The 27,920-nt window shown below is 42.4% G+C and overlaps 1 protein-coding gene across 1 annotated transcript; it reads right to left on the bottom strand.

Moving 5' to 3' along the window:
• On the bottom strand, positions 1-27,324 carry PRSS23 (serine protease 23). Its single transcript, XM_039342961.1, has 2 exons — positions 26,786-27,324; positions 1-4,185 (listed from the first exon to the last, which is right to left on the bottom strand). The coding sequence occupies exon 2, from the start codon at positions 4,170-4,172 to the stop codon at positions 3,054-3,056; it is 1,119 nt and encodes a 372-aa protein (XP_039198895.1). The 5' UTR covers positions 4,173-4,185; positions 26,786-27,324; the 3' UTR covers positions 1-3,053.
• Between the last annotated feature and the right edge of the window lie 596 nt (positions 27,325-27,920).

The following is a 27,920-nucleotide window of genomic DNA, read 5'->3' on the forward strand; positions in this document are numbered from 1 at the left end:
AGGTGTTAAACACGTGCTGTATTTGAACATCCTTATAAAATAAGTAGAATTACAATGCATGTTTCCCATTTCTAGCCAAGGTTTATAATTATTTACAGGTTTCTCTGTTGGCAAAGTTGTCTTTGACCTTCTGTGATAAGTTTCAAACCAGGAAGGCTTCAGGGAACAGCTCAATACATTTCTAAATGCTTAGAAATAAAATAAAATAGATTTAATGAAATAGAAAGAGAGGTATTAGAATTTTTCATTCTTACAGTACAGGTAGTCCTTGACTTACAACAGTTCAGTGACCGTGCAAAGTTATAACGGCACTGAAAAAAGTGACTCAGGGCCATTGTTCATATAATCATCGCAGCATCCCACAGACAGATGATCAAAATTCAGTCACATGGCAACTGACTCATGTTTATGACATCCTGGGATCATGTGGTCATCTTTTTGTGATCTTCTGACAAACAAAGTCAATGGGGAAGCCACAAACTGTGTTACTAGATTAACAATTGTTACTAACTTAACAACTGGGGGGTTTCACTTAACAACTGTGCCAAGAAAGGTCACAGAATGGGGCAAAACTCACTTAACAAATGCCTCATTTAGCTACATAAATTTCGGGCTCCATTTTGGTCATAAGTCAAGGGCTGCCTGTAATGAGTTTACATATGCTGGGGGGGGGGGGGGAATGAGTTTTCCAACCATCTTCTGCACAGGGTTAGGTTATATGTGGAAATTCAGCCTGGAATTTGAACAGTGCAAATTCAGTGCAAGAAAAAAAGACAGATCTGAAATATAAAAACAAACCCCGAGGACTCAGCATGCTGGCTTGTGCTTCGTTTGGGCTTTTTTTTCTTTTTTTAAAGAAGCATCATTCTGCAGTCTGTATAGATTAAATGGTACAAACTTACATTCTTTTCTTTTCTCCCTAGTTTACCTAACTAATTCTACCAAAAAGCAAGCTATTTATTCATCGTTTTCCAACCTGAAACACATCCTCCAGGAATTCTTCTTCTTTTTGAGATGGTACCCGTGTTTTCCCCAAAATAAGACCGGGTCTTATATTAATTTTTGCTCCAAAAGACGCATTTGGGCTTATTTTCCAGTTGGATCTTATATTTGGGGAAATACGGTACTAAATGCGTCTGGCTGATGATCTTAACTGGGGCTTATTTTGGGGGTAGGGTTTATATTACGAGCATCCTGAAAAATCACGCTGGGGCTTATTTTCCCATTGGCTCTTATTTTCAGGGAAACATGGTATAACCTTAGCTAGGAGAAAAATTAACCAGTGCTGTTGCATACTAACATGCATGAATTAGAGGCTGGTGAATATTTTTCACCTGCAGACTAAGCTGTCTTTTGCTGTTGCTTTTGATTTTTACACGTACATATAGATTACAGATAGTCCTCAACTTACAACTATTCATTTAGCGATGGATCAGAGTTACAACAGCACTTATGACCGGTCCTCGCCCTTCTGACCACTGCAGCATTGCAGTGGTCACATGATCCAAATTTAGGTACTTTGTCCATTGGCATGTATTTACAATGGGAGTTGCAGTGTCTCATGATCACAATGGCCATTTGTAACCTTCCCAGCCAGCTATGAACAAAGTCAATATGGGAAGCCAGATTCACTTAATGACTGGTTCACTTAAAAACTGCAGTGATTTGCTTAACAACTGTGGCAGAAAAAGACCATAGAATCGGACGCAGCTGTCTTGCTTAGCAACGGAGACTCTGATCCCAGTTGTTGTTGTAAGCTGAGGTCTACTTGTAGGGACCGAATTCTGATTTTTCTTTTCCTGTATTAATTCCCCCTACAGATCTGTGACCTCATTTGAGTCCAGTTTTGCAAGCTTTTTTTTTTTTTTGAAAGGGCTGTACGTAGTTTTAAGCTCTGAAAACAATTTTGAGAAAAGGGCTGATCCTTGAAAAGGTCAGCCCATCAGATACCGAGGAAGGAGTGGTGACTTTTACCAATCAGGGCTTTGCACCAGGCTGCCCTAATAAGGAGAAAGGTAGCCTTATAATTGACACAAGGGCCAATCAATCAACATTGCAAGCGCTACCCTTTTCCAACTCGGTGACTTTCAAGCTGTTTTGCAAATTCATTGCAAATTCAACGGAAGATTTTTTTAAAAAAAAAAACCCAACAGAACAGGATTTCCTTAAGATTAATTGGTAGCTGGGAGTGGAGGAGAACAATGAGCCACAAAAATATCACGAAAATATGTGTTTCAATACTGTACTGGACTTACTGCCAACATGACTCTTGGAGAAAGCTAATGCACCTCCAGATTGCATATTTTAATAGTCCCTTAAAAAAAGAAAGCAGAGAAAGTAATGGTATTCTGCCTTGAAATATGTATTCGGGGTTCATTCAATTTGGCCAAGGATTTGTATTTTGTTGACCATTTCTTTTAAGAGAATAGTGGCCGAAGTTCCTCTTTTCAAGCAGTTTTGGCTACCAATTTCTACCTCTCCAACCCCAGAGGGAGGGGGAACGGTGAAAAGTGTGTCATGACATCCAAAAGTAAATTAATGCCTTATATACTAATAACTGATGATACATCCAAAAGCGCAGAGCTTGCACTGTGATGTCACGATCCACCATTTGCTATTTTGGCATCACTAGATTTAAGAACAGATGCTTGCGGCTCTGTCCAGTTACCCTCCTATCAAACCTAGACAATCCTGCACTACATGAATGATATAAGAGCCAGCCAATCAGCATCCCCATTGGTGAACGAGGACCCATCCTAAACAAGGGCGTAAAGGGAGCTGCAGGGACTTTGCTTTAGCCCCAACCCTGTTACTTCAGCTATTGCTTATCCTAAGGCAAAAGGTCAAAGGTCCAGGATTTGTGCCATGGCATGGACACTGTGCTTATTGCCAAACGCTAACCAGGTTATGCTCCTGGTCAGTTCCTGCACCCTGGCATTGCTAAAAACAGAACTGTGCCCACAGAGCAGTTAGGCGTATGCTTTCCACCAACACCACCCCTCCCCTGTCCTTCCCCAGCCAGCCGCTAAGCCTCTCTGGGACATAAATTGGGTCTATCCATCTCTACACTGTTGGTAGTTCCCCGTGATCCAGAAGCAAATCTGTGCGTATTTGAGGGGTGTGATACGAACAGCGACGTTGTAATCCTGGGGGGATCCATTGGTGTCCACCCACTGGTGCCCAGAAAATATCCCTATGATTTTACGCTCCCATTTGTGATTCTGTCTCTTCCACATCCTCACGTACACGCCAGAACCGCTGGCCCCCGGCTGGGCGTCACACTGCTGATACAAGAGATCGTAGGTTTCATCTTTGACATCACAGAACCGGTAAACCAAGTTTCCAGGCCGGTCATTGTCATAGCCCGAGAAGTGAATCCTTCCTTTGGGTAGCTGACGTGCCGCTGGGCTCACTCCGATCTTCATGAACTTTCGCTTATGGGGTTTCTTGAGCTCCAGCAGGGCATAGTCGTAATCCATGCCAATGTCATTAGCGTTCCCTTTGATCCATCCTTTAGGAACATGTGTCCGTTTCACCCGAATCCACTGGAACTTCATTTTCTGGGGCTCAAGGGTGCTACTGTTGTCAATCCTTCTGATGCCATCTTTGGGCTTGGGTCTCAGGAACCCAACCCGTAACTTCTTGGCTCCCTTGACGTAACTCTTCCCATCATGGATGCAATGAGCAGCCGTCAGGACATGTTTTTCAGCCACTAACGTTCCGGTGCATCCCGTGGACAACTTCACGGAAGTAGAAAACGGGTAATTCAGCAAGAAGTCCTTGCCGAAAATGCTAAATCTGGTGTCATAGCCATAGATTTGTCTCTTTGTCCGCGATCGGCTTTGTCCCTCCGCGCTGGCCCTGCTAACAATGTAGATGCCGACTTCGGTTTCTGTGCGGGACCCGTTGGAGTACAATGTCTCGTAGGACAAATAATCTTTCGCTTCTTCATACGTTGGGAGTGGAGAGCGTTTGTGGCAAGACGGGCCACACGGGGAGGCCACTTCCAGTTGAGCTTCTGCTTCAAAGTGCGGTTTGTCCAAAGAAATTGTTAATTGCGGTAGAACGACGGGCACCTTGTAGGTTGGCCAAGTTGGCTTCCCATGAGGATGCAAGGGAGCAACTCCTTTTACAATCCCTAGGAGTAGGAGAAAACCTGGCAATGCCACCATGGTGAGCAAGGATCTGGAGAAAAAGAAGAAAAGTCTTACAGTTAATGAGGAAAGAATTAATCAACTGCTCTACTTCGGTCCTGAAGAAGCAAAACTTTGTGTGCGTATGTGGGGGGATCTGTACTGACTTTCTCCCACTTCAGTTACAGGTAGTCCTTGACTTATGACCACAATTGCACAATTTGCTTGTCAGAAAGGGATTGCATGACCCCAGGACACTGCAACGGTCATAAATATAAGTCAGTTACCAGTCATATGGATTTTGATCACGTGACCAGGAGGATGCTGCAAGGGTCGTAAGTGTGAAAAACGGTCATAAGTCACCTTTTCCAGTGCCGTTATAATTTCAAAGAGTCACTAAATAAATACAGGTCGTCCTTGAGTTGCAATCACAACTGAGCCCAAAATGTATGTTGCTAAGTGAAACATTTGCTAAATGAGTTTGCCCCAGGTTATGGCTTTTCTTGCCACAGTTAAGTAGATCATTGCATTTCCTAAGTTAGCAACATGGTTGTTAAGTGAATCTGGCTTCCCCATTGACTTTGCTTGTCGGAAGGTCGCAAAAGGGGATCACGTGACTGTGGGACACTGCAGTGGTCATAAATACGAGTCAGCTGACAAGCATTTGAATTTTGACCATGACTTGGTAACGCTGCAAGAGTCGTAAGTGTGAAAAACGGCCATAAGTAACTTTTTTCAGTGCTGTTGTAACTTCAAGCGGTCACTAAATGAATTGTTGTAAGTTGAGGACTACCTATATTACTAATCTGGAACTGTCATTTAATGAAGATAGAGACTTTAAATTCAGGACTTGAGAAAGAGGCAAGCAAACTCATAATCACTTAAATATGAGCCAGCGGGATAGTAAAAAAATGGATTTACACTGTCTGCTTAACAAGCATGGGCTTCACTTTATGACCACAGAATTCACTTAACAACTGCTGCTGCAAAAAAAAAAAGATCCTAAAATCAGGTATGTGAAGACCTGCTTAACAACCACCACAACTTACAACTGAAATTGTGGACTAAATTATGATTGTAAGTCGAGACTAGCTGTAACATAACAAGTACAGAAGCCTCCTATGTCAGCTGCTACTAAAAGAGTCAGAAACAATTCAAAACCATCCTCTGCAAATTTTTCCTACCTTGTGTAGCTTACCCTCTGCTCCAGCAGATCAAGGCACAGCACATTCCAACTTTGCCCCCACACAGACAAACACACACTCACATTAATACACCTCCCCAGCCACAAAATATGCTTTAATCAAAGAAAGTTCAAAACTGTAAACATTTTGGACAGAGCAGTGTGTTTCTGCAGATAAATGTAAATGTTTCGTAAAATTCACAGATTGTCTGAAAGTAGCGCTCGGTAGCATAATAATCCAAGAATATAGCTGTGAGTTGTTTTTCACAGAATTCTTGTTCCTGTTTTTCCACTACCTTCTCTATTGGTGTCATTATTATGATTACTATTACTTTAATATTATGATTATTACTACCTTGTGGTTTTGTATGTACATTGAGAGCTTCTGCACCAGAGACAAATTTCTTGTGTGTCTAATCACACTTAGCCAATAAAGTGTTCTATTCTATTCTATTCTATTCTATTCTATTCTATTCTATTCTATTCTACTCTACTGTACTCTACTCTATTCTATTCCATGCTATCTTCCCTTTCTATTCTATTCTATTCTATTCTATTCTATTCTATTCTATTCTATTCTATTCTATTCTATTCTATTCTATTCTATTCTATTCTATTCTATTCTATTCTATGTTTCTATTCTATTCTATTCTATTCCATGTTCCCATTCTATTCTATTCTATTCTATTCTATTCTATTCTATTCTCATTCCAATCCAGTCCATTCCTAAGAAAATCGATCAGTAAATTATTAATATTCAGAAGTCTGAGATGGATTGTACGATGCTTAAGGCAATGTTTAAATTTTTTGGAAGCTCTCCCCCTCCTCTTTAAATTGCTCACAACCCCCTTGAGGAGTCTCGACTCACAATTTGAGAACCTCTACACGCTTGGATTGCTTGTTTTCAAGAGTCTGCAAAAACATCGTGAAACTCAAACCAGCTACCCACATTTCTACTCATCATGGGGGGGGGGGGGAATCAAAGCCACATTGTCCAAAGCGTTGTGAATACACAAGAGGAAAGAAAAGTGCTTGGTAGCAAAGAACAAAAAAGCATGAAAAACAGCATGATTGAGGTGGGGGGGGGGGGGAGGAAATGAAAATTTAATTTGAAAATTAGCCAGGCAGCTAAAGCACCACAAACATCAGAATTCCCACTGCAAAGGGACAGGAAATCTCGCCCACTCCTGGTCAGGCTTACTCAAAGAAACCATAATTATTAGATGTACCTTATGCATATTTAAACCCATCTGGGGTTAAATCAATAATAGCTAAGAACAGCTTAGCTTCATTCTTGAAACGCCGCAAATGAACAAAATATAGAGCCAGACTTGAGAAAGGGTCCCTGGCACCGGGAAAAGAAGGAAAAAAAATGCAATAAACTAATTGGAGTAAAGCATATAATAGAACATGGAATGTAGAATAATTTGAAGGGATCCTGGAGGTCTTCTAGTCCAACCCTCTGCTTGAGCAGGAGACCCTAAACCTCCAGTGACGGAGCACCCACAACCTCTGGAGGCAAACTGTTATCACTGTCTCCTTAGTTTAGGGGTAGGCAACCTTGGCTCTTTTATGACTCGTGGACTTCAATTCCCAGAATTCCTGAGCCAGCCATGCTGAGGGGAAAGGGAGAGGTTTCCAAGCTGAGCCATGCTGGCTCAGGAATTCTGGGAGATGAAGTCCACAAGTCATGAAGGGGCCAAAGTTTCCCTCATGCTGGCTGAGGAATTCTGCGAGTTGAAGTCCACCAGTCATAAAAGAGCCAAGGTTGCCTACCCCTGCCCTAATCCTTCTCTTTGTTAGACATATCTATACATTAACTGAGGGATAGAATCAAGATCACATGAAGTATTAATACCACTCTTCAATGCCTTGGTAAGGCCACACTTAGAATACTGCATCCAGTTTTGATCACCACGACGTAAAAAGATGTTGAGACACTAGAAAGAGTACAGACAAGAGCAACAAAGATGATTAGGGGACTGGAGGCTAAAACATATAAGGAACGGTTGCTGGAATTGGGTATGTCTAGTTTAACGAAGAGAAGGACAAGGAGGGACTTGATAGCTGTGTTCCAATACCCCAGGGGCTGCCCCAAAGAAGAGGGAGTCAAGCTATTCTCCAAAGCGCCTGAAGGCAGGACAAGAAACAACGGGTGGAAACTAACCAAAGAGAGAAGCAACCTAGAACTAAGGAGAAACTTCCTGACAGTTAGAACAATTAACCAGTGGAACAGCCTGCCTTCAGAAGCGGTGAATGCTCCAACACTGGAAGTTTTTTAAGAAGAGACTGGACAGCCATTTGTCTGAAATGGTATAGGGTTACCTGCCTGAGTAGGGGGTTGGACTCGATGACCTCCAAGGTCCCTTCCAACTTTTTATTATTATTATTATCGATCATCGCACAGTCAGCCAGATGTTCAGACTGGATTTGGCATTTTGTCTACCTATCGAGTCCTTACCCAGGACCTGGGATAGGCAGATGTGGATGTTTGATGGTATTACAGGTATCGTCGCAGGATGGAAGCAGTTCCTAGTAAGGCCGCCTTTTGCAATTGACTAATAGCGAATTTGTCAATGCCAATGGTGTTCAAGTGGTGCTCCAGTTGTTTTGGGATTGCACCCAAGGAGCCTATGACTATTGGTACTACCCTTGCTTGCTTTTGCCACAGTCTTTCTATTTCTATTTGTAGGTCTTTGTATTTTGTTATCTTCTCCAGTTCTTTCTCTTCTATTCTGCTGTCTCCAGGCACTGCCACGTCCACTATCCAGACTTTTTTGTCTTTCTTATCGACAATTGTTAAGTCTGGGGTGTTATGTTGCAGGTGCTTGTCTGTTTGAATTCTGAAGTCCCAGAGCAGTTTAATTTTATCATTTTCTATGACTTTCTCTATTTTATGATCCCACCATTTTTTGCTTACAGGAAAATGATATTTTTTGCAGATCTTCCAATGCACCATTGTTGCTACTTTGTCATGCCACTGCTTGTAGTCAGTCTGTGCAATCTTCTTGCAACAGCTTACCAGGTGGTCCACTGTTGCACTGTTGTTGTTGTTGTTATTATTATACAATCCTGCAACTGATCTTATGTAATAAGATGGACTTTTCTCCACTCCGTTCTGCTTTACCCCAGTTTCTATCACAGGCTCCTCCTGTTTGATGGGTAGGGTTACTGGGTGCAACCTCTGGAAATGCCTAGAGATGGACAAACATCTGGCACCTGTTGTCCATTTTACAAAAACATTCATCTCTGGCGGCTTTCCAGAGGTCACCAGAAAAGATGGAGCCAACATTCCCAGCTTCTTAGAGGAAACTGGAGTTTGGAGATATCACTGAGGGTGACTCGATGTCAAATGTTTGACACAGCACCAAGAACGAGTGTAGTTTGCTTGCTTTTTAGTCTATCCTGGTCATCTCTGTTTAGTTTGAAATGTACATGACTGCTTTACAGACAGAAATTTTATTTTGATCCTGGACCAATAAAAGTACATTCAGTAAAATGAAAAGCAGAGAGCTATCCCCTAGCGACAAAGGACTATCCGCAACCCTTTGTGGGTGAAGCTTATACATAATGGAGCAAATTGCTCCTGCTTTTAAATACATTTGATTGTTGAACAGATAAATAAATAAAAGCTCTCAGAGTGCACCAGAATTTAAATAAAAAGGGAGTAATTAACTGGTGGCGAATGTCCCTTAGAATTGGCAACGCAGAAGAACAGAAGCTGTAGTTTCTATGGTATTCATATCATAGGGGCTGTAATAATAATAATTAACAATAAAGTTGGAAGGGACCTTGGAGATCATCTAGATGTAGATTGACAGACAGTCTACATCCACAATAATAATAATAGTAGTAAAGTTGGAAGGGACCTTGGAGGTCATCTAGTCCAACCCCCTGCTCGGGCAGGAAACCCTACACCATTTCGGACAAATGGCTGTCCAGTCTCTTCTTAAAAACTTCCAGTGTTGGAGCATTTACTGCTTCTGGAGGCAGGTTGTTCTACTGGTTAATTATCCTCACTGTCAGGAAATTCCTCCTTAGTTCTAGATTGCTTCCCTCCTTGATTAGTTTCCATCCGTTGCTTCTTGTCCTGCCTTCAAGCGCTTTGGAAAATAGCTTGACTCCCTCTTCTTTGGGGCAGCCCCTGAGATATTGGAACACGGCTATGATGTCCCCACTCGTCCTTCTTTTCATTAAACTAGACATACCCAATTCCAGCAACCGTTCCTTATATGTTTTAGCCTCCAGTCCCCTGATCATCTTTGTTGCTCTTCTCTGTACTCTTTCTAGAGTCTCAGCATCTTTTTTACATCGTGGTGATCAAAACTGGATGCAGGATTCCAAGTGTGGCCTTACCAAGGCATTGTAAAGTGGTATTAATGCTTCACATGATCTTGATTCTATCCCTCTGTTAATGCAGCCTAGCACTGTGTTGGGTTTCATGTGGGATTTTCCTATCGTTCCCTTACAGGACAGCTGTGGAGAGAACCTTAACTGTGGGGTCCTTGGTGCTCTCCAATTTTGGTGGTTTTCTTATAGATGTTTGATTACCAAACTAGATAACATCATTAGTGCATTATGCAGCAGTGATGATGAAACCTAGTTTGGTAATGGCAAATCTACAAGAAAACCACCCAAAAAAAGAGAGCATCAAGGATGGCACAGTTCAACCTTGAGCTATAAATATTCTCTTCTATTGGAGAATATTAAATTGAGCTTAGGATAGGGCTCCCCTAAATTTGGGAACTAATTCCATCCTGGTCTTCTCCCTAGAAGCTCAGAAGATGCTGAAGAATGATTGTCAGAATCAGTCTGCAAGGCAGGCTCAATTAAAGGAGAACAACAGACACGGTCATTTGCTAATCTTGGCTTTTGAACCCTGTTCTCATTAAACAAAATGAAATGAGACCAGTTCCTTCAGGTTGAAAAGTTAAGGTCCACTGTAGGAGCATCTACATTTTTTGACTCAAGGAAGACCCAGAAAACAGGCTAGGCAAAGAATTGCAAAGGACCTATCATGATTGGTGGACTTGCGATAAAACAAAGAATTATTGGAAAAAGATACATACTTGGTTAGAAAAGATGTTGGGAGAGTACGTAGATTTCAAACCTGAATATTTTTTTTTACTAGGTATAATGCCAGAAAAGATTAACAAACAAAACCTATATTTGAATCTACACGTCACAACAGCGGCAAGAATAATATTTGCGCAATATTGGAAAAATGAAGTAATACCACCAGTTGAAGAGATAATTAAAAAAAATACTGGAATGCGCAGAGATGGACAGATTGATTATGAGACTGAATGGAAAAGAAGAAACAGAATACTATCAAACTTGGGACTTACTTTATCGATGATTAGAGGAAAAAATAAAGGATTAGGAATTAAATATGTATTAGCGTATTTAAACTCAGACAGCAAGTTGGTTGAAAAATTATTATTTTATGTATGGGAAAAACTAGTAAAATCCTATAAAAAAAGAATTGCAAAGGACCAAACAACACAAGCAGGAAGAGTGTACAGGTGGTCCTCAACTTATGACCATAATTAAATCCAAAATTTCTGTTGCTGAGACATTTGTTAAGTGAATTTTGCCCCATTTTACGACCTTTCTTGCTGCAGTTATTAAGTAAATCAGTTGCTGCAGTTAAGTTACTAACACAGCCGTCGAGGGAATCTGACTTCCCCATTGACTTTGCTTATCAGAAAGTCGCAAAAGGGGATCACATGACCTCGGGACAGCGCAACCGTCATAAATAGGAGTCAGTTGCTAAGCATCTGAATTTTGATCACATGTCCAGGGGGGATGCTGCAATTCAGCTGTAAATCTGAAAGATCATTTTTTCAGTGCTGTTGTAACTTCAAACAGTCACTATTGTAAGGTGAGGACTGCCTGTAATATTTTAGGCAATGCCGTAGCTTTGATTTTGATGTGATTTTTGGATACTGCTGTAAAATACGTGGCTTGCTGCAGAGCGATCTGCAGAATTGGAGGCACTGTTCCAAATGACGGTAACGCCATAATGGAAGCTGTAATGGAAGCTCCGCCCACTTTCTCTGTGCATGACATGCCACATGTACAAGAGAGTGGAATTTGCATAATAAAGGCACCATGTTGCTTTAATCATTGGCCGTCCCTTGACCCTACCTGTGGTTTGCTCCAATATTTCCTGGAGTTATTATAAAAAGTTGCTATGATTATTTCTGCCCTGGGCATCTCCTTGACGGAGAATGGCAATTTACAGGATGAATAATATCAAAGGGATGTTGCCCAATTCAGCAAAAAGTATATTTTCATTCTTAGAGTCACCATTATTTACAGCCAGCTAATGTTGGGTAAGTGCTCAAAACAATGGGAGGTTTTTATTTTCCTTATTTTGAGACAGGGATGGGGGATTGAGTACATATTCTGATCAGAAGAAAATTAGCACTCTCTAGCTGCTTTTTATGATCATTTCTGATGTTTAGCTGTGAGTGCCAAAATTTATGAGTAGACAAAACAGGAGGACCCACAGTCCAGGGAAGGAGCTATTAGCATATGTCAACCCCCCCCCCCCGAAACAGTAATTCTCAACTGTGTGTCAGAAACAACCTGGAGTGAGAAGATCATAAAATCAAAGTCCTGTGTTATGGGGTGTTATTTGGGTGTTACGATACAGCAAGCATTGAGAACCCACTGTGGTGGAATGCAGTCTGGATTCCTATGGGGGAGGGAGGACATTCCAGAGGAGCAAGAGACAATGCAGCTTAGATACTTTGTGTGGGAGAAAGAGAGTGAAGATGGTTCCTCCCTAATAGTTCCCAGAGTATGTATTAAATGGTGAAAGTAGTCTACTTTAGTTTGGCAAGATCTCTGTCTATAGGTGAGGAACAGTAAAGGAAACTGCACAGAAGAATTTCAACGTGTCTTTTTGATTTTCGGAGCCTGACACCCACACTCTAAAAACAGGACCTTGCTCCAAGTCAGTGACAGCTTAAAGGAAGAATTCGAAAAGATGGGTAGATACAACTGAACTGAATTTTATGGAAGGTCTATATCAGTGATGGTGAACCTTTTAGAGACTGAATGCCCCAAAACTGGCCGCCGCCCCGCCCCCACCCCACCTGCCCACAGGGCCACTCACCGCCTCCAGGGCCCACTGCAGATCACCCAGGCAGCCCAGCTGCGCCATGGCAGCCACGTCCTCTGCCCGCGCCCCGCAGCATCAGCTATGTGGGATGGGGCATGAGGGCAGAGTCTTGTCTACACTGCCTGGCTGCCATGTTCTTGGCTGCGCTGCTTCATGTGGGCCACACTCGGGGGCGACTCTCCTCCAGGGGGGCTGCTGGTGAGGAGGGGGTTGTGGGGGGAGGCGAGGCTGGGGCAACGGCATGTGTGCCCACAGAGAGGGCTCCGAGTGCCGCCTCTGGCACGCGTGCCATAGGTTCACCACCCCTGGTCTATATCCATCCATCCATCCATCTATCATCTGTCCACCCACCCATCCATCTTCTATTTATCTGTCTGTCCATCCATCTGTCATCTATCTATCTATCTATCTATCTATCTATCTATCTATCTATCTATCTATCTATCTATCTATCTATCATCTATCTGTCTGCTTATACCTACTTATCATCATGATCATCTCTCTCTCTCTCATATTCATCTGTCTGTTTGTCTATTTATGTATCTACTTATCTACATATCTACTTATCTCAGTCATTCCATGAATCACTTTTCAACAAGGACAAGCATGTTGCGTTGCTGTTTTCTTTTTTTAAAGTCATTATTTAGCAGGTCCTTTTCCAAACCCACTCCCTGGATAGAATTCCTGGGGGGGGGGAAGGGATGTGAAAGCCATAATCTCTGTTACAGTTTGCAATGAAGGCAGGTTTTTTTCCACGGAAAACAGTAAGGAGGAAATGTATCAAGAGGGGGACGAAAAAGAGATTCCTAAAGCAAATGGCAGGGTGTGAACCGACCCCAATTCGCTTCCATCTTTGCCAAGTGAGACAAATCTTTTCGGCAGCTTGTTAAGGGTTCAATCAAGGGAGCCAAATTGCCCTTTATAAAACCTGGGGGGCATTTCTAAAAACATAAGCTGTATCAATTACATCTGATCCCTACGAATCATGCTGAAAAGCTGCAGCCGGCTCGCGGATCCCTTTTACCCAAAGCTCAACTGCTTTGAGGGTTACGAGAGGAGACATGCTAGGGGGTTAAAAAAAAACCCAAGCCGTCTGGAAGGGTCTCAACTGGGCTACCTGCCAGCAAATACAGTAGTCGTACAGCAGATGGACGGGGCTCAACCACACACACACACACACACACACACATACACACATACAGGCATACACAGAGACACACAAATAATAGGATCATGATGTTATTGGGTTAGCAGCTGGCAGGGAAAGTTGAGTGACTTAATCTGGCTTGCCTTCTTTCTCCCCTCCTTCCTTTTGAAAAAAGAGTTTGGATATGCGCTGGAAAAGAATTTGAGATAACAGAAGCCGGAAATATTTAAGGACAAAAGCAGCCAACCTTCAGATCTTATGAGACAGATGACAGTGATTCTGCTTGTCACCTGTAGTAGATCTCCTGTCAGATGCTGAGAGAACCAAGCAAGAGAATGATCCCCAGCATCCTCTGAAGGGATATGTGCCCCAAATTTATCTCCGGCTGCCACAAAGAAGAGGGGGCCAAGCTATTCTCCAAAGCACCTGAGGGCAGGACAAGAAGCAACGGATGGAAACCAATCAAGGAGAGAAGCAACCTAGAACTAAGGAGAAACTTCCTGACAGTGAGAGTAATTAATCAGTGGAACGGCTTGCCTGTAGAAATTGTGGGTGCTCCAATACATAGATTTTTAAGCAGAGATTGGACAGCAATTTGTCTGAAATGATCTATTCTATTCTATTCTATTCTATTCTATTCTATTCTATTCTATTCTATTCTATTCTATTCTATTCTATTCTATTCTATTCTTATTCCGTATTCTATTCTATTCTTATTCCATTTTCTATTCTATTCTATTCTTATTTCATATTCTATTCTATTCTTATTCCATATTCCTATTCTATTCTATTCTTATTCCATATTCCATATTCTATATTCTATATTCTATATTCCTATTCTATTCTGTTCTGTTCTATTCTATTCTATTCTATTCTATTCTATTCTATTCTATTCTATTCTATTCTATTCTATTCTAATTCCTTATTCTATTCTATTCTTATTCCATATTCTATTCTATTCTTATTCCATATTCCATATTCCTATTCTATTCTATTCTTATTCCATTTTCTATTCTATTCTATTCTATTCTATTCTATTCTATTCTATTCTATTCTATTCTATTCTAGTCTAGTCTAGTCTAGTCTAGTCTAATCATCTTATTCCATATTCTATTCTATTCTAGTCTTATTCCATATTCCATATTCCATATTCTATTTATTCTAGTCTCGTCTAATCTAGTCTAGTCTAGTCTTATTCCATATTCTATTCTAGTCTTATTCCATATTCCATATTCCATGTTCCATGTTCTATTCTATTCTATTCTATTCTATTCTATTCTATTCTATTCTATTCTATTCTATTCTATTCTATTCTTGCTTTCCTTTGCATTCAACTATGGTACACACTTTGTTACCTCATTAAAGGGGCAAATTTCTTCTTTTGATGTTTGTTTTTCACCTATCATCTAACCTAGAAACAAGAAGAAATTTCTCAACAATTAATTGCTTTTCACACTTATGATCGTTGCAGCATCCCCACGGTCACGTGATCAAAATTCAGTTGCTTGGCAACTGATTCATATTTGTGATGGTTGCGGTGTCCTGAGCCCAATTAATCAATGGAATAACTTGCCTCCTGCAGTTATGGGTGCTCCATCATGGGAGGTTTTCAAAAGTAGATTGGACAATCATTTGACTGGGATAGTATGAGATTCCTACCTTGAGTAGGGGGTTGGATTAGAAGACCTATGAAGTCTCTTCCAGCCCTATGTGTTCTATTGCTTCAGCAGACCTCAATCAGCCAGCAAAAACAAAGAAAATGATATTTGTTTTTGGCCAAACCAAAAAGGCAACAGGGGCGAATGGATTGGAGAACGAATCCGGGTGTGTTCAAAGCCACTCAGACAAGAAGTTAAACATTAATTCCTCTGCAAAGGAACAGTTTTATGTAACACTCTGAAAGCATCTAAATGAAAAACAGACCAAGCGAAATTAAACCTGTAAGCTGAGCTCTGCCCTTGAATTGTCAAACCACAAGGATATTTTTTCTCCCCCCCCCCCAAATGCAGCCATGCCAAAGAAATGTCCACATTTATAACCAAATAGCAAAGTGATTCGATCATATCTAATGTATATGTTGGAAGCTCGGGCCATATTTTCATACACAATAAATACGGTTGTGAACTTTGGAAAAGTAGATTTGGGGTGGTAGTAATTATATAGCAAACTTCTGGAGTGCCCAGTAGGAAAAGAAAAATCACCAGGCAGAAATTTGGCATGTCAGAATCTCGGGCAAATATCCAACCCTGTTAACAATGGCCCCATTCCCACACCACATTGTCATGATGGTTTAAACCATGAGTTATGTAAACCCCAAACGCCTGGGTCTGCATATTGTTCTAAGCCACACGACAACCGTTGCATTCAGGGGCGTCAGCAACGAGCTATGATCTCATCAAAATGATGAGATTGCACTGTGATATCACGACATAACCCTCCTTTATGTACAGGGAGTCCTCGACTTATGACCACAACTGAACCCAAAATTTCTGTTGCTAAGCAAGACGGTTCTTGTGAGTTTTCCCCCCATTTTATGACCTTGCTTTCCACAGCTGTTAAGTGAATCACTGCAGTTGTTAAGTTAGTAGCACGGTTGTTAAGTGAATCTGGCTTCCCCATTGACTTTGCTTGTCAGAAGGTCACAAAAGGGGATTGCATGGCCCTAGGACACCGCAACCATCACAAATATGAATCAGTTGCCAAGCATCTGAATTTTGATCACATGACCGTGGGGATGCTGCAACGGTCATAAGTGTGAAAAGAAGGCCTAAGTCAGTTTTTTTTATTGCTGTTGTAACTTCGAACAGTCACTGAAACAACTGTTGTAAGTCGAGGACTACTTATAAGTGCATGCGATGTTTGCAACAAGGCCATTGTTGTGAGCAGAGCTGGCAACAAAGCATCACAACTATGTTTCTTTCTTTCCTCCTCCTTTCTGCACTTCTGCAGACCCAAAGGTGGAGTTCACAAAATCCACTAAGGCAGCGGTTCTCAACCTATGGGTCGCGACCCCATTTGGGGTTGATCGATCATTTCACGGGGGTCGCCAAGCAAGGCTGTCCACCAATTTTTTTGCCCCTTTTCCGGCGGGTGCCTTACCTCCCTTGGGCTGGGCTAGCTGGTGGCCCAGCCAGTGGTCGGCCTGCTCCGTCTCTGCCATTTGCCAGCTACGCCTTGGCTGGTGCAGGGGGCGGCACCACGCATGTGCTGCACTCCCGGGCAGGGAAAGTCCTCAACTTACAACCGGTTGGGTAGTCCTCGACTTACGATCGGTTTAGTCCTCGACTTACGATCGGTTTAGTCCTCGACTTACGACCAGTTGGGGGTCGCGGCATTAAAAAGGTTGAGAACCACTGCACTAAGGCAAAAGCAAGCATATCATATTATGGATAAGTGGGATGTACGATCTTAGGTAATTAGTTTATATGTATATAAAGGGAATGATTGATAAGAAGGAGTTAGGAAAGTTTTCTCTGCTGCCTGTGTTCTAAGTTGCTAAACATTGAAGCTTCTTATTTCTAGGTTGTATCTCTCTTTGACCAAGCTTCCACCCAATTCTTCTTCTGCCTTCTGGTGCCCTAGAGTATAACAGAATAACAGAGTTGAAAGGGAACTGTGAGGTCTTCTAGTCCAACCCCCTTTTCAAGTAGGAGACCCTATACCTGTGGTGGTGAACCTATGGCACGCCTTCAGCTGGGTTTTATAAAACCTTTTCGCTTTAGACCTCTGCTGCCGTGTGCAAAAAAAAAGGTTCAATCAATCAATCAATTTCAACTTCTCGTGGGAAAAAAAAAGATCTCGCAAAGTTGGAATTGATTGATTTAACTTTTTAGTCCCATCCAGTCTGCCATTACCACTGAAGCCATGCCCACCCAATGGGACACGCCCACCCAATGGGCCACACCCACCCAATGGGCCACACCCACCCAATGGGCCACACCCACCCAATGGGCCATACCCACCCGGCACCCGATGATACATAAGTGGGTTTTGGGTTGCAGTTTGGGCACTCGGTCTCTAAAAGGTTCGCCATCACTGCCCTATATTGTTCCGGACAAATGGTGTAAAGTCTCTTCTTTAAAAATCTCTAGTGTTGGAGAACCCACAACTTCTGGAGACAAACTGTTCCACTGGTTAATTGTTCTCACTGACAGGAAGTTTCTCCTTAGTTGTAGGTTGCTTCTCTCCTTGACTAGTTTTCATCCGTTGTTTCTTGTCCTGCCGTCAGGTGATTGGAGTATAAGTTGACTCCCTCTTCTTTGTGGCAACCCTTGAGATATTGGAAGACTGCTATCATATCGCCCTTTTCTTTTTATTAAACTAGACATACCCAATTCTTAACAACCGTTCTTCATTTGTTTTATCCTCCAGTCCCCTAATCAGCTTTGTTGGTCTTCTCTGCACTGTATAGAGCAGGGGTGTCAATCTGTCGGCCCGCGGGCAGGACGCGTCACATGGAAGCTGCGCTCACCCCATTGCCGGCAATGGCAAAACCGGCCCGATACGTTGCATGACGTCACGTGATGTCACGAGTTTGAGATGCCTGGTCTAGAGTCTCAACATCTCTTTTTATAGTAGTGATAAGTCAATCCCCTTTTCTCCAGTACTGGAAGACAGTTATCATGTCTCCCCGATCTTTCTCTTTGATAGACTAGATATACAGCTAATTCCCTCAAATGTTCATCGTACCGTTTAATCTCCAGACTCTTTAACATCCTTGTTGTTTATGAAGTCACAATAACTTCACTTCAACTGGAAAGAGACTTTATTTACTCTTGAAGTACCTTTTCTCACATGTGTGTTTTGAAAACTTGAGCAAAACACCAGCTGGCAAGGGAATGATTTCCTGGGCAAACATTCACGATGCTTCAGCCAAAAGGACTCATTTAATTAATTGCCTAGAGTGCTTGCCAGATTTGAAAAGCGGGGTGTAAATCAAATTAGGAAACAAACAGATAATAACTCAGATGGGTGGGTCAAACAGGACATGTCTCCTGAAGTGGAAATAATCTCAAAATCAGGGGGAAATATGAAGGCCAGTCTGCATGGAAACCGCATGAACATAATGTCTGTTTGGTTAAAGTCACATTGTGTGCAGAAGGTGAGGCTGGCAGCAATTAGACCAAGTAGGCACTCCTTCCAAGAAATAATAATAAAAAAAATTACATATCATCATCTGTAAATCTTGCCCCTTTTTTTCTTGTGTGTGTTTGTTTTTTTAGTCTTGGCTTAATATAATTAAACTAAAATAAATACAAAAAATGTTCACATAGAAAACATATGTTTCCGTAGAAAGCCCTTATCTCTAGGAAGGAAAAATATGCTATTGTGCCTCATTAAAAACACATTTAAAACAAGCATTCCCAAATAAGCCAAGAAGTTCTAGATATATGCTGATTTAAGAATCCAAAACCTCAGCCAAGATCAAAGAAACCACATCATTTAAAATAAGCTGTAGGAGCCTGAATTAGACAATAGTTTCAAGTTGTCTTGTCTGGAAACTCACTATTTAGTCATCTGAATCTTACAAGTAGATCTTGATTTACCGCTATTCATTTAGTGACCGTTCAAAGTTACAATGGCACAGAAAAAACAGACGTATGACATTTTTTCATACTTACGACCGTAGCAGCATTCTCCAAGGTCACATGATCAAAATTTGGATACTTGGAAACTGACTCGTATTTATGACGGTTGCAGTGTCCCGGGGTCATTTGATCCCCTTTTGCGACCTTCTGACATGCAAAGTCAATGGGGAAGCCAGATTCACTTCACAACCATGTTGCTAACTTAACAATGGTAGTGTTTCACTTAAAAGCTACGCCAGGGGTAGGCAACCTTGGCTCTTTTATGACTCGTGGACTTCAACTCCCAGAATTCCTGAGCCAGCATGGCTCAGCTTGGAAACCTCTCCCTTTCCCCTCAGCATGGCTGGCTCAGGAATTCTGGGAGTTGAAGTCCACGAGTCATAAAAGAGCCAAGGTTGCCTACCCCTGAGCTATGCCAAGTAAAGTCACGAAATGGGGCAAAACTCACTTAACAACTGACTTGCTTAGCAACAGAAATTTTGGGGTCAGTTGTGGCCGTCAGTCAAGGACTTGTATAACATTTGCAATGTTGCGGGGTTGTGCCTGCCTGCCTCACAGGGTTGTTGGAGTACATCACACCAAATTCCAGAGATACTACAGAATAGCAAGCAATGAGCTAAAAATGTAAGGGATAAACAGTGCCTTATCTTGTGCCAATTTTTAAAAGCATGGGAGAGTTTCTGGTTCATGATTTAGCAATCGTAAGAAGTATTCCTAATTTTAAGGCAACACTCTTAGCTTAATTTCCAGCGTTCCCACTAAGTCTTACTATATGAGTCACAAAGCAATGTGCTTTCTCACAAAGAGAAGGAGGGAAACCCAGAGCAAAATCCAGACTTTGGCCTGCAAAAGTTTCCCGGCTGAATATGTGTGTCCTGCCCCAAACATAGCAAACTCAATAAAAGAACGCTAGAGAGACCCATAGAAGCAGTTTCTTAAATTCCTTAGCACATTCAAGGAATAAGGAAAAAAGTCTCCTCGCTAAGAGCAAATTCATACATATCAAGTTCCTGGAGTTTAGATAAGTGGAAAGGGAAGAATTGTTATCCAAGATGAAATGTCTCAGCAGGTTTCTCCACTCTGGTAACATCTAAACAGCACAGCCTCCAGAATTCCCAGCTATGCTAATGAGGAAGAGTAGAATAGAATAGAATAGAATAGAATAGAATAGAATAGAATAGAATAGAATAGAATAGAATAGAATAGAATAGAATAGAATAGAAATACAGAATGGAAATAATATAGAATGGAATGGAATGGAATAGAATAGAATAGAATAGAATAGAATAGAATAGAATAGAATAGAATAGAATAGAATAGAATAGAATAGAATAGAATAGAATAGAAATACAGAATGGAAATAATATAGAATAGAATAGAATAGAATAGAATAGAATAGAATAGAATAGAATAGAATAGAATAGAATAGAATAGAAATACAGAATGGAAATAATATAGAATAGAATAGAATAGAATAGAATAGAATAGAATAGAATAGAATAGAATAGAATAGAATAGAATAGAATAGAATAGAATAGAATAGAATAGAATAGAATAGAATAGAATAGAATAGAATAGAATAGAATACAGAATGGAAATAATATAGAATAGAATAGAATAGAATAGAATAGAATAGAATAGAATAGAATAGAATAGAATAGAATAGAATAGAAATACAGAATGGAAATAATATAGAATAGAATAGAATAGAATAGAATAGAATAGAATAGAATAGAATAGAATAGAATAGAATAGAATAGAATAGAATAGAAGGGACCTTGGAGGTCATTTAGTCCAGCCCCCAGCTCGAGCAGGAGAATCTATACCATCTCAGACAAGTGACTGTCTAGCCTTTTCTTAAAAACCTCCAGTGATGGAGCTCCCATGATTTCTAGGGGTAAGCTGTTCCACTGGTTAATTGTCCTCACTGTCAGGAAGTTTCTCCTTAATTCCAGGTTGCTTCTCTCTTTGATTAGTTTCCATCCATTGTTTCTTGTCCTGCCCTCTGGTGCTTTGGAGAATAATTTGACCCCCTCTTCTTTGTGGCAGCCCCTCAAATATTGGAAGGCTGCTATCATGTCCTCCCTAGTCTTTCATTTCTTTAGACTGGCCAAACCGAAGTGCTTCAGCCATTCTTCATATGTTTTAGTCTCCAGGCCTTTGTTCAATCGGACGGGGGATGCTAAAGGCTGCGTTAGGAGATCAACTGCTTTTATCTTGGGCAGTCACTTTTTTGAACAATGAAAGATCTATAGATAACTTAAGTTCAGTAGACAGACAGGAAAGAAATGTAGTTTGCCTTCAACTTAGAAACATTCGTTTAGCGATTGTTCCAAGTTACAGCATCACTGGAAAAAGTGACCTACGATCCTTGTTCACACTATTGCAGCATCCCCCGTGATCACACAATCAACTGGCGACTGGTTCAAATTTGTGACGGTTGCAGTGTCCCAGGCTCATCGGATCCTCCTTGGAGACCTTCTGACGAGCAAGAAGCCAGGTTCACTTAAGTAACCGTATTACCGAATTAACAACTGCAGGGATTCACTTGACAACTGTGGCAAGAAAAGTCATAAAGTGAAGTAAAACTCACTTAACAATTGTCTTGCTTAGCAATAGGCTTGGGGCTCAATTGTGGCCTTAAGTCGAAGATTACCTGTAGTGCAACCAACCAAGAAAGATTCGGTTATAATTGTCTAAAATTGCAATCACAGACTAATAAAGGAGAATATTTCTAAGTCAGAGTTGACATGAAGGGTCCTTGGGACTCTATGAGGTTGTTTGTTTTATTGTAGATGTTTTAGTACCCAGACTAGGTAACGTCATCAGTGCTAGTGATGGGGACTGGAGGCTAAAACATGTAAAGAACAGTTGCAAGAATTAGTTAAGTCTAGTCTAATGAAGAGAAGGACGAGGGCTGACATGATAGCAGTGTTCCAATATCTCAGGGGCTGCCCCAAAGAAGAGGGAGTCAAGCTATTCTCCAAAGCACCTGAGGGCAGGACAAGAAGCAATGGGTGAAAACTAAACAAAGAGAGAAGCAACCTAGAACCAACAGTTAGAATAATTAATCCTGACAGTGAGAACAATTAACCAGTGGAACAACCTGTCTCCAGAAGCTGTGAATGCTCCAACACTGGAAGTTTTTAAGAGACTGGACAGCCATTTGTCTGAAATGGTATAGGGTTTCCTGCCTGAGCAGGGGGTTGGACTAGAACAGGCATGTCAAACTCGCAACGTCACGTAACATCGCATGATGTATCGGGACTTTTTCCCCATTGCCGGGAATGGGGTGGGCGTGGTTTTGGTGTGACGCATCCGGCCAGTGGGCCAGCAGTTGACATTCCTGGACTAGAAGATCTCCAAGGTCTCTTCCAACTCTGTTATTCTGTTATACTCTAGGGGTAGGCAACCTCAGCTCTTTTATGATTCATGGACTTCAACTCCCAGAATTCCTGACTCACCCATGCTGACTCAGGAATTCTGGGAGTTGAAGTCCATGAGTCATAAAAGAGCCGAGGTTGCCTACCCCTGCTCTAGGGCACCAGAAGGCAGGAGAAGTAATGGGTGGAAGCTTGGTCAACGACAGATACAAGAAGACCTCCAAGGTCCCTTCCAACTCTGTTATTCTATTCTATTCTATTCTATTCTATTCTATTCTATTCTATTCTATTCTATTCTATTCTATTCTATTCTATTCTATTCTATCCTATCCTATCCTATTCTACTTACTCTTCTCTTCTCTTCTATTCTATTTTTCTCTTCTCTTCTCAGCCCACATTCTCTTCTCTTCTCTTCTAATTCTATTCTATTCTCTTCTCTTCTATTCTATTTACTCTTCTATTCTCTTCTATTTACTCTTCTCTTCTCTTCTATTTACTCTTCTCTTCTCTTCTCTCTTCTCTTCTCTTCTCTTCTCAGCCCATATTCTATTCTATTCTATTCTATTCTATTCTATTCTATTCTATCCTATCCTATCCTATTCTACTTACTCTTCTCTTCTCTTCTATTCTATTTTTCTCTTCTCTTCTCAGCCCACATTCTCTTCTCTTCTAATTCTATTCTATTCTCTTCTCTTCTATTCTATTTACTCTTCTATTCTATTCTATTTACTCTTCTTTTCTCTTCTATTTACTCTTCTCTTCTCTCTTCTCTTCTCTTCTCTTCTCAGCCCATATTCTATTCTATTCTATTCTATCCTATCCTATTCTATTCTATTCTACTTACTCTTCTCTTCTATTCTATTCTATTTTTCTCTTCTCTTCTCAGCCCACATTCTCTTCTCTTCTAATTCTATTCTATTCTCTTCTCTTCTATTCTATTTACTCTTCTATTCTATTCTATTTACTCTTCTCTTCTCTTCTATTTACTCTTCTCTTCTCTCTTCTCTTCTCTTCTCAGCCCATATTCTATTCTATTCTATTCTATTTTATTCTATTTTATTCTATTCTATTCTATTCTTTGATGCACTGATCATCGGTGACTTTGTGGCTAGCACAAGCAAGCTCAAAGAGTTCCAAGGACTCCCCCGCTCCTTCCATGCAATCACAGAACTGGAAGATTACATCCACGATTCAATGTTCATTTAGTGCAAAAATCCAAATTAAAGCATCTCTGACCCCAGTGTCTGTCCAACGTCTACTTAAATACATCCAGTAAGCTGGAGATCCTAAACTCTTTCACTGGTGTCCAGAACAGTTCCTCACCTACACTCAGAATCTCCTTCCCTAGATTTTTAAGTACTCAGTCAGCCTTTTGCGCCCTAGGATGACAGAGAGCAGGTCTTGATCTTTCTACATGGCATCAACCTAGTCTCTCTTTCTCCTACTGTCCTCCTCTTGACTCAGAGGCAATCATAGGTAGTCCTCCACATACAACAGTTCATTTAGTGACTGTTCAAAGTTACAACAGCACTGAAAAGAGTGATTTAGGACAGTTTTTCACATTTGCAACTCTTGGAGCATCCCCACGGTCACGGGATAAAAATTGGGACTCCTGGCAACTAACTGACTCATATTTATGACCGTTGCTGTGCCCCGGGCGGGTCATGTGATCACCTTTTGTGACCTTTCAACAATGGGGAAAGCCAAATTCACTCAACAACCGGGTGACCAACTTGTCAGCTGTGGTGATTCACTTAACAACGGTGGCAGGAAAGGTCTAAAATGGCGCAAAACGCACTTAACAAATGTCTCGCTTAGCAACAGAAATATTGGGCTCAGTTATGGTCAATAGTTGAGAACTACCTGCATAGAGTGTACAGGTCTCTTCAGTTTCCCACTGCAATTTAATTTGTAGCTTCTTGCTTATTTCTTTGCACTCCTCTGCACTGGTTCCAGATTCCCTGGTAATTTCATTATGATGCTGCATCGGGATGTAACCTAGAGGTCCCCAAACCTTTGGGCATCAGGGACCGGTTACATCAGGGGTCTTCAAACTCGGCAACTTTAAGACTTGTGGACTTCAACTCCCAGAATTCTTCAGCCAGCCAGCCAGGGCTGGCTGGCTGAGGAATTCTGGGAGTTGAAGTCCACAAGTCTTAAAGTTGCCGAGTTTGAAGACCCCTGAGTTACGTGGAGAAAGGTTTTTCCACGGACCACAGAGTGCGCGGTTTTGTGTGCTGCCCGCGTCCCGCGGATGGGGCTTTGCTTGTTTGTGAGGACCGGCTGCTGGACCAGAGGTTGGGGATCCCTGATATGACCCTCCAAGTTGCTCTGCCAATTAGAATGGATGTACAAGTAGATCCTCAATTTACGACCATTCTTTTAGCAGCTGTTCAAAGTTACGACAGTGCTGGAAAAAAAGTGAATTACCTCCAGTCCTTAGAGTTATGACCTTTGCTTTCCCCCCTCCCCTCCCCCCCGTTCCAAGATCAAAATTTGGGCACTTGACAATCGGCATGTATTGACAACGGTTGCCGTGTCCTGGTTCACATAACGACTATTTACAACCTTCCCAGTTAATGGAGGAAGTTGGATTTTCTTATCAGTCGCATGATTTGTTAACCCCTTAGCAAAAAAAAGGAGAAAAAAAATCAGCTATGGTCACATGACTCGCTTAATGACTGTATTGCTTAGCAAAAGAAGCTCGGGTCCTAACTGCTATCATTAAGTCGAGAACTAACTGTATTACTTCCCATGACTGGGAAATCAAATGTCTATGGATGCAGTATAAAATTGTACTGATCTTGTTTGCAGCACCATCACATTGCTGGCTCATGTTCTGTTCAACGATTCCAGGGATGTCCATAGGGTGTGGTCCAAAAAATTAAGATGGTGACTCTCTTGACTTGTTTGACCAGACCCTGCACATATCCCTCACACCAACAGCCTTATTGTATAGCCTATCACAAGCCAATCCTTTTCCTGTACATTTGATTTTGCTTCCCTACACAAGGATGTATCTGTCTGTCTGTTTGTCTATTATCTCTCTCATCTATCTATCTATCTATCTATCTATCTATCTATCTATCTATCTATCTATCTATCTCATCTATCTGTCTATCTATTTATCTATCTATCTTTCTATTATCTCTCTCATCTATCGTCTGTCTGTCTATTTATCTATTATCTCTCTCATCTATCTTGTCTGTCTGTCTGTCTATCTATCTATTCATCTGTTTTTAAAAATATTTTAGCTTATAATATAAAATACAAAAAAACAAAAACAAATAGTATGGAACAAAGGACTTTTAAAAACATCCATCCATCCATCCATCCATCCATCCATCCATCCATCCATCCATCCATCTATTTATCCATCCATCCATCCATCCATCTATCTATCTATCTATCTATCTATCTATCTATCTATCTATCTATCTATCTATCTATCTATCTATCTATCTATCTATCTATCTATCTATCTCACATATCATCTAACTATCAATTTATACAGCCACCCAGCTCACCAATGTTGGGCAGAGCACAACAATGAGATTAAAAAAAAACTTTGCTGTTCTTCCTATTCATTTTCATCCTGTTAATTTCAGCCCACTAATGTAGTCCAACTTACTGAAAACTTTTGAAATACCACTTCTGTTTTCTAGAGCCTGAGCTGAGTCAAGTTTGACCCCCATCTACTTCTTCGGGTTCCCTCTCCACCTTTCACAGCTACCGCCAAGTAGCCTTTCCAATTACCGAAAAGCGAATTTCGTTTCGGCAAGAAGACTCACCGGGCAACCTCACCGGTAGCGGCAGAAAGCAAGGACCGCCTTAAATTGGGGCTGCGCGCGGGGGGGGTGTATTTCATCCCCGAATGCAACCCTTGAAAATACCTCCTCGTTGGCGACTTCCAGCTGCTTTTTCATGCAAAGAGGAATCTTCCCTTGGGAAGACTCGGGACGCCCGGAGGGGCTTCGATGCCCCCTCAAAACCCGCCCCGGGGCCGCAGTTGTGGTCCAGGCTACCGGATGGGGTGGGGGGACTGGAGGGGACGGGAGAGGCTCTGTTCACCGGGGATGGACTCTGCCTTCCATTATCCCTGACCGCTGGACGTATCGCCCGGGAGTCTCGTGGGACTGGGGTCTGCAGGGCATCGGCTGTGGGGGGGGGGTCGCCGCCGGTCCCCTCCGCCCACCCCGCTCCCTCCTTCCCCGCTTACCTCTGCCGCCGTGGCCGTTGAGGGCGCCGAGAGGTTTCCGAGTTCCTGAAAGCCGAGTTGGGGCTCTGGGTTTTAAAGTGATAACAAGAATCAGGCAGGTGGGCCCCGCAACCCCATCCCGCGCGGCTTGTCCCCACTGCCGATCCCTCCCCTCCCAAAAGAGTTTAAAAAAAAAAATAAAAAAATCGGAGTTTTTCTTCTTTCTCGCCAGCGCAGGGAGAGCCCCCGTCTCCACGCGCGAGAGAGTCCGCGCGGATGGCCCCTGCAGTTTTTTTTGCCCCGCGGGTGGGTCTCCCTTTCTTGGGTGGGAGGGAGGGGAACCCCGGAGGAGGAGGAGGAGGAGGCAAGAGGGGAGGCGAGGCGAAGGGGTCCGCGGAGGTGCGAGCTGGGAGCCCCGCCACGCTCCTTCTGCCAGCTCCGGGCTGAGCCCCGCTTGCCAAGGCGCGGAGGAGGCGGCGGAGGCGGCGGAGGAAAAGTTCGGGACGACTCGGCAGCCGGCAGTGTGGCGCAGGCGCCTTGTGACCCAACCCAGCCTTTTTGTCAAGATTTTCCCCGGCTGGGCAAATGCCCCTCCCCTGCCTCCATAATAACCCCCCTCCGCATTCTTCCCCCCCTCCTTGCCCCCCCCCATCTTGGTGCACCGCCCGTCGCTCCCTGCGCATCCAGCGGCTGATTCGGAGTCGCCGCTTTTCTCTGGTCCCCAAAACTCATCCATGCGCGTCTGGGTGGAAGCATGAAAGAAATGTATGAAAAGCCTCTCGCCCCTCACTCAGAAGCAACGAAAAGGAACCCCCCCCCATCCCCGACCACTCACTCCAGTTTTCTCTTTCCTCCCCCCATCCCCGACCACTTTCCTCCACTTTCTCTCCCCCCATCTTCTCCCACTTTCTCCCACTTTCTCTCCCCCCCATCCCCGACCACTTTCTCTCCCCCCATCGTCGACCACTTTCTCCCACTTTCTCTTCCCCATCTTCTACCACTTTCTCCCACTTTCTCTCCCCCCATCTTCGACCACTTTCTCCACTCTCTCTTTCCCCCATCCCCGACCACTTTCTCTCCCCCCATCCCCGACCACTTTCTCCCACTTTCTCTCCCCCATCTTCTACCACTTTCTCCCACTTTCTCTCCCCCCATC

Source organism: Crotalus tigris, unplaced genomic scaffold (assembly GCF_016545835.1).
Source record: "Crotalus tigris isolate CLP2741 ecotype Arizona unplaced genomic scaffold, ASM1654583v1 scf7180000017828.1554129, whole genome shotgun sequence".
In the NCBI taxonomy this organism is placed as follows: Eukaryota; Metazoa; Chordata; class Lepidosauria; order Squamata; family Viperidae; genus Crotalus; species Crotalus tigris.

Excerpts from the sequence above, each read along its gene's own strand:
- PRSS23 (XM_039342961.1), bottom strand. The coding sequence starts at position 4,172 with ATGGTGGCATTGCCAGGTTTTCTCCTACTCCTAGGGATTGTAAAAGGA.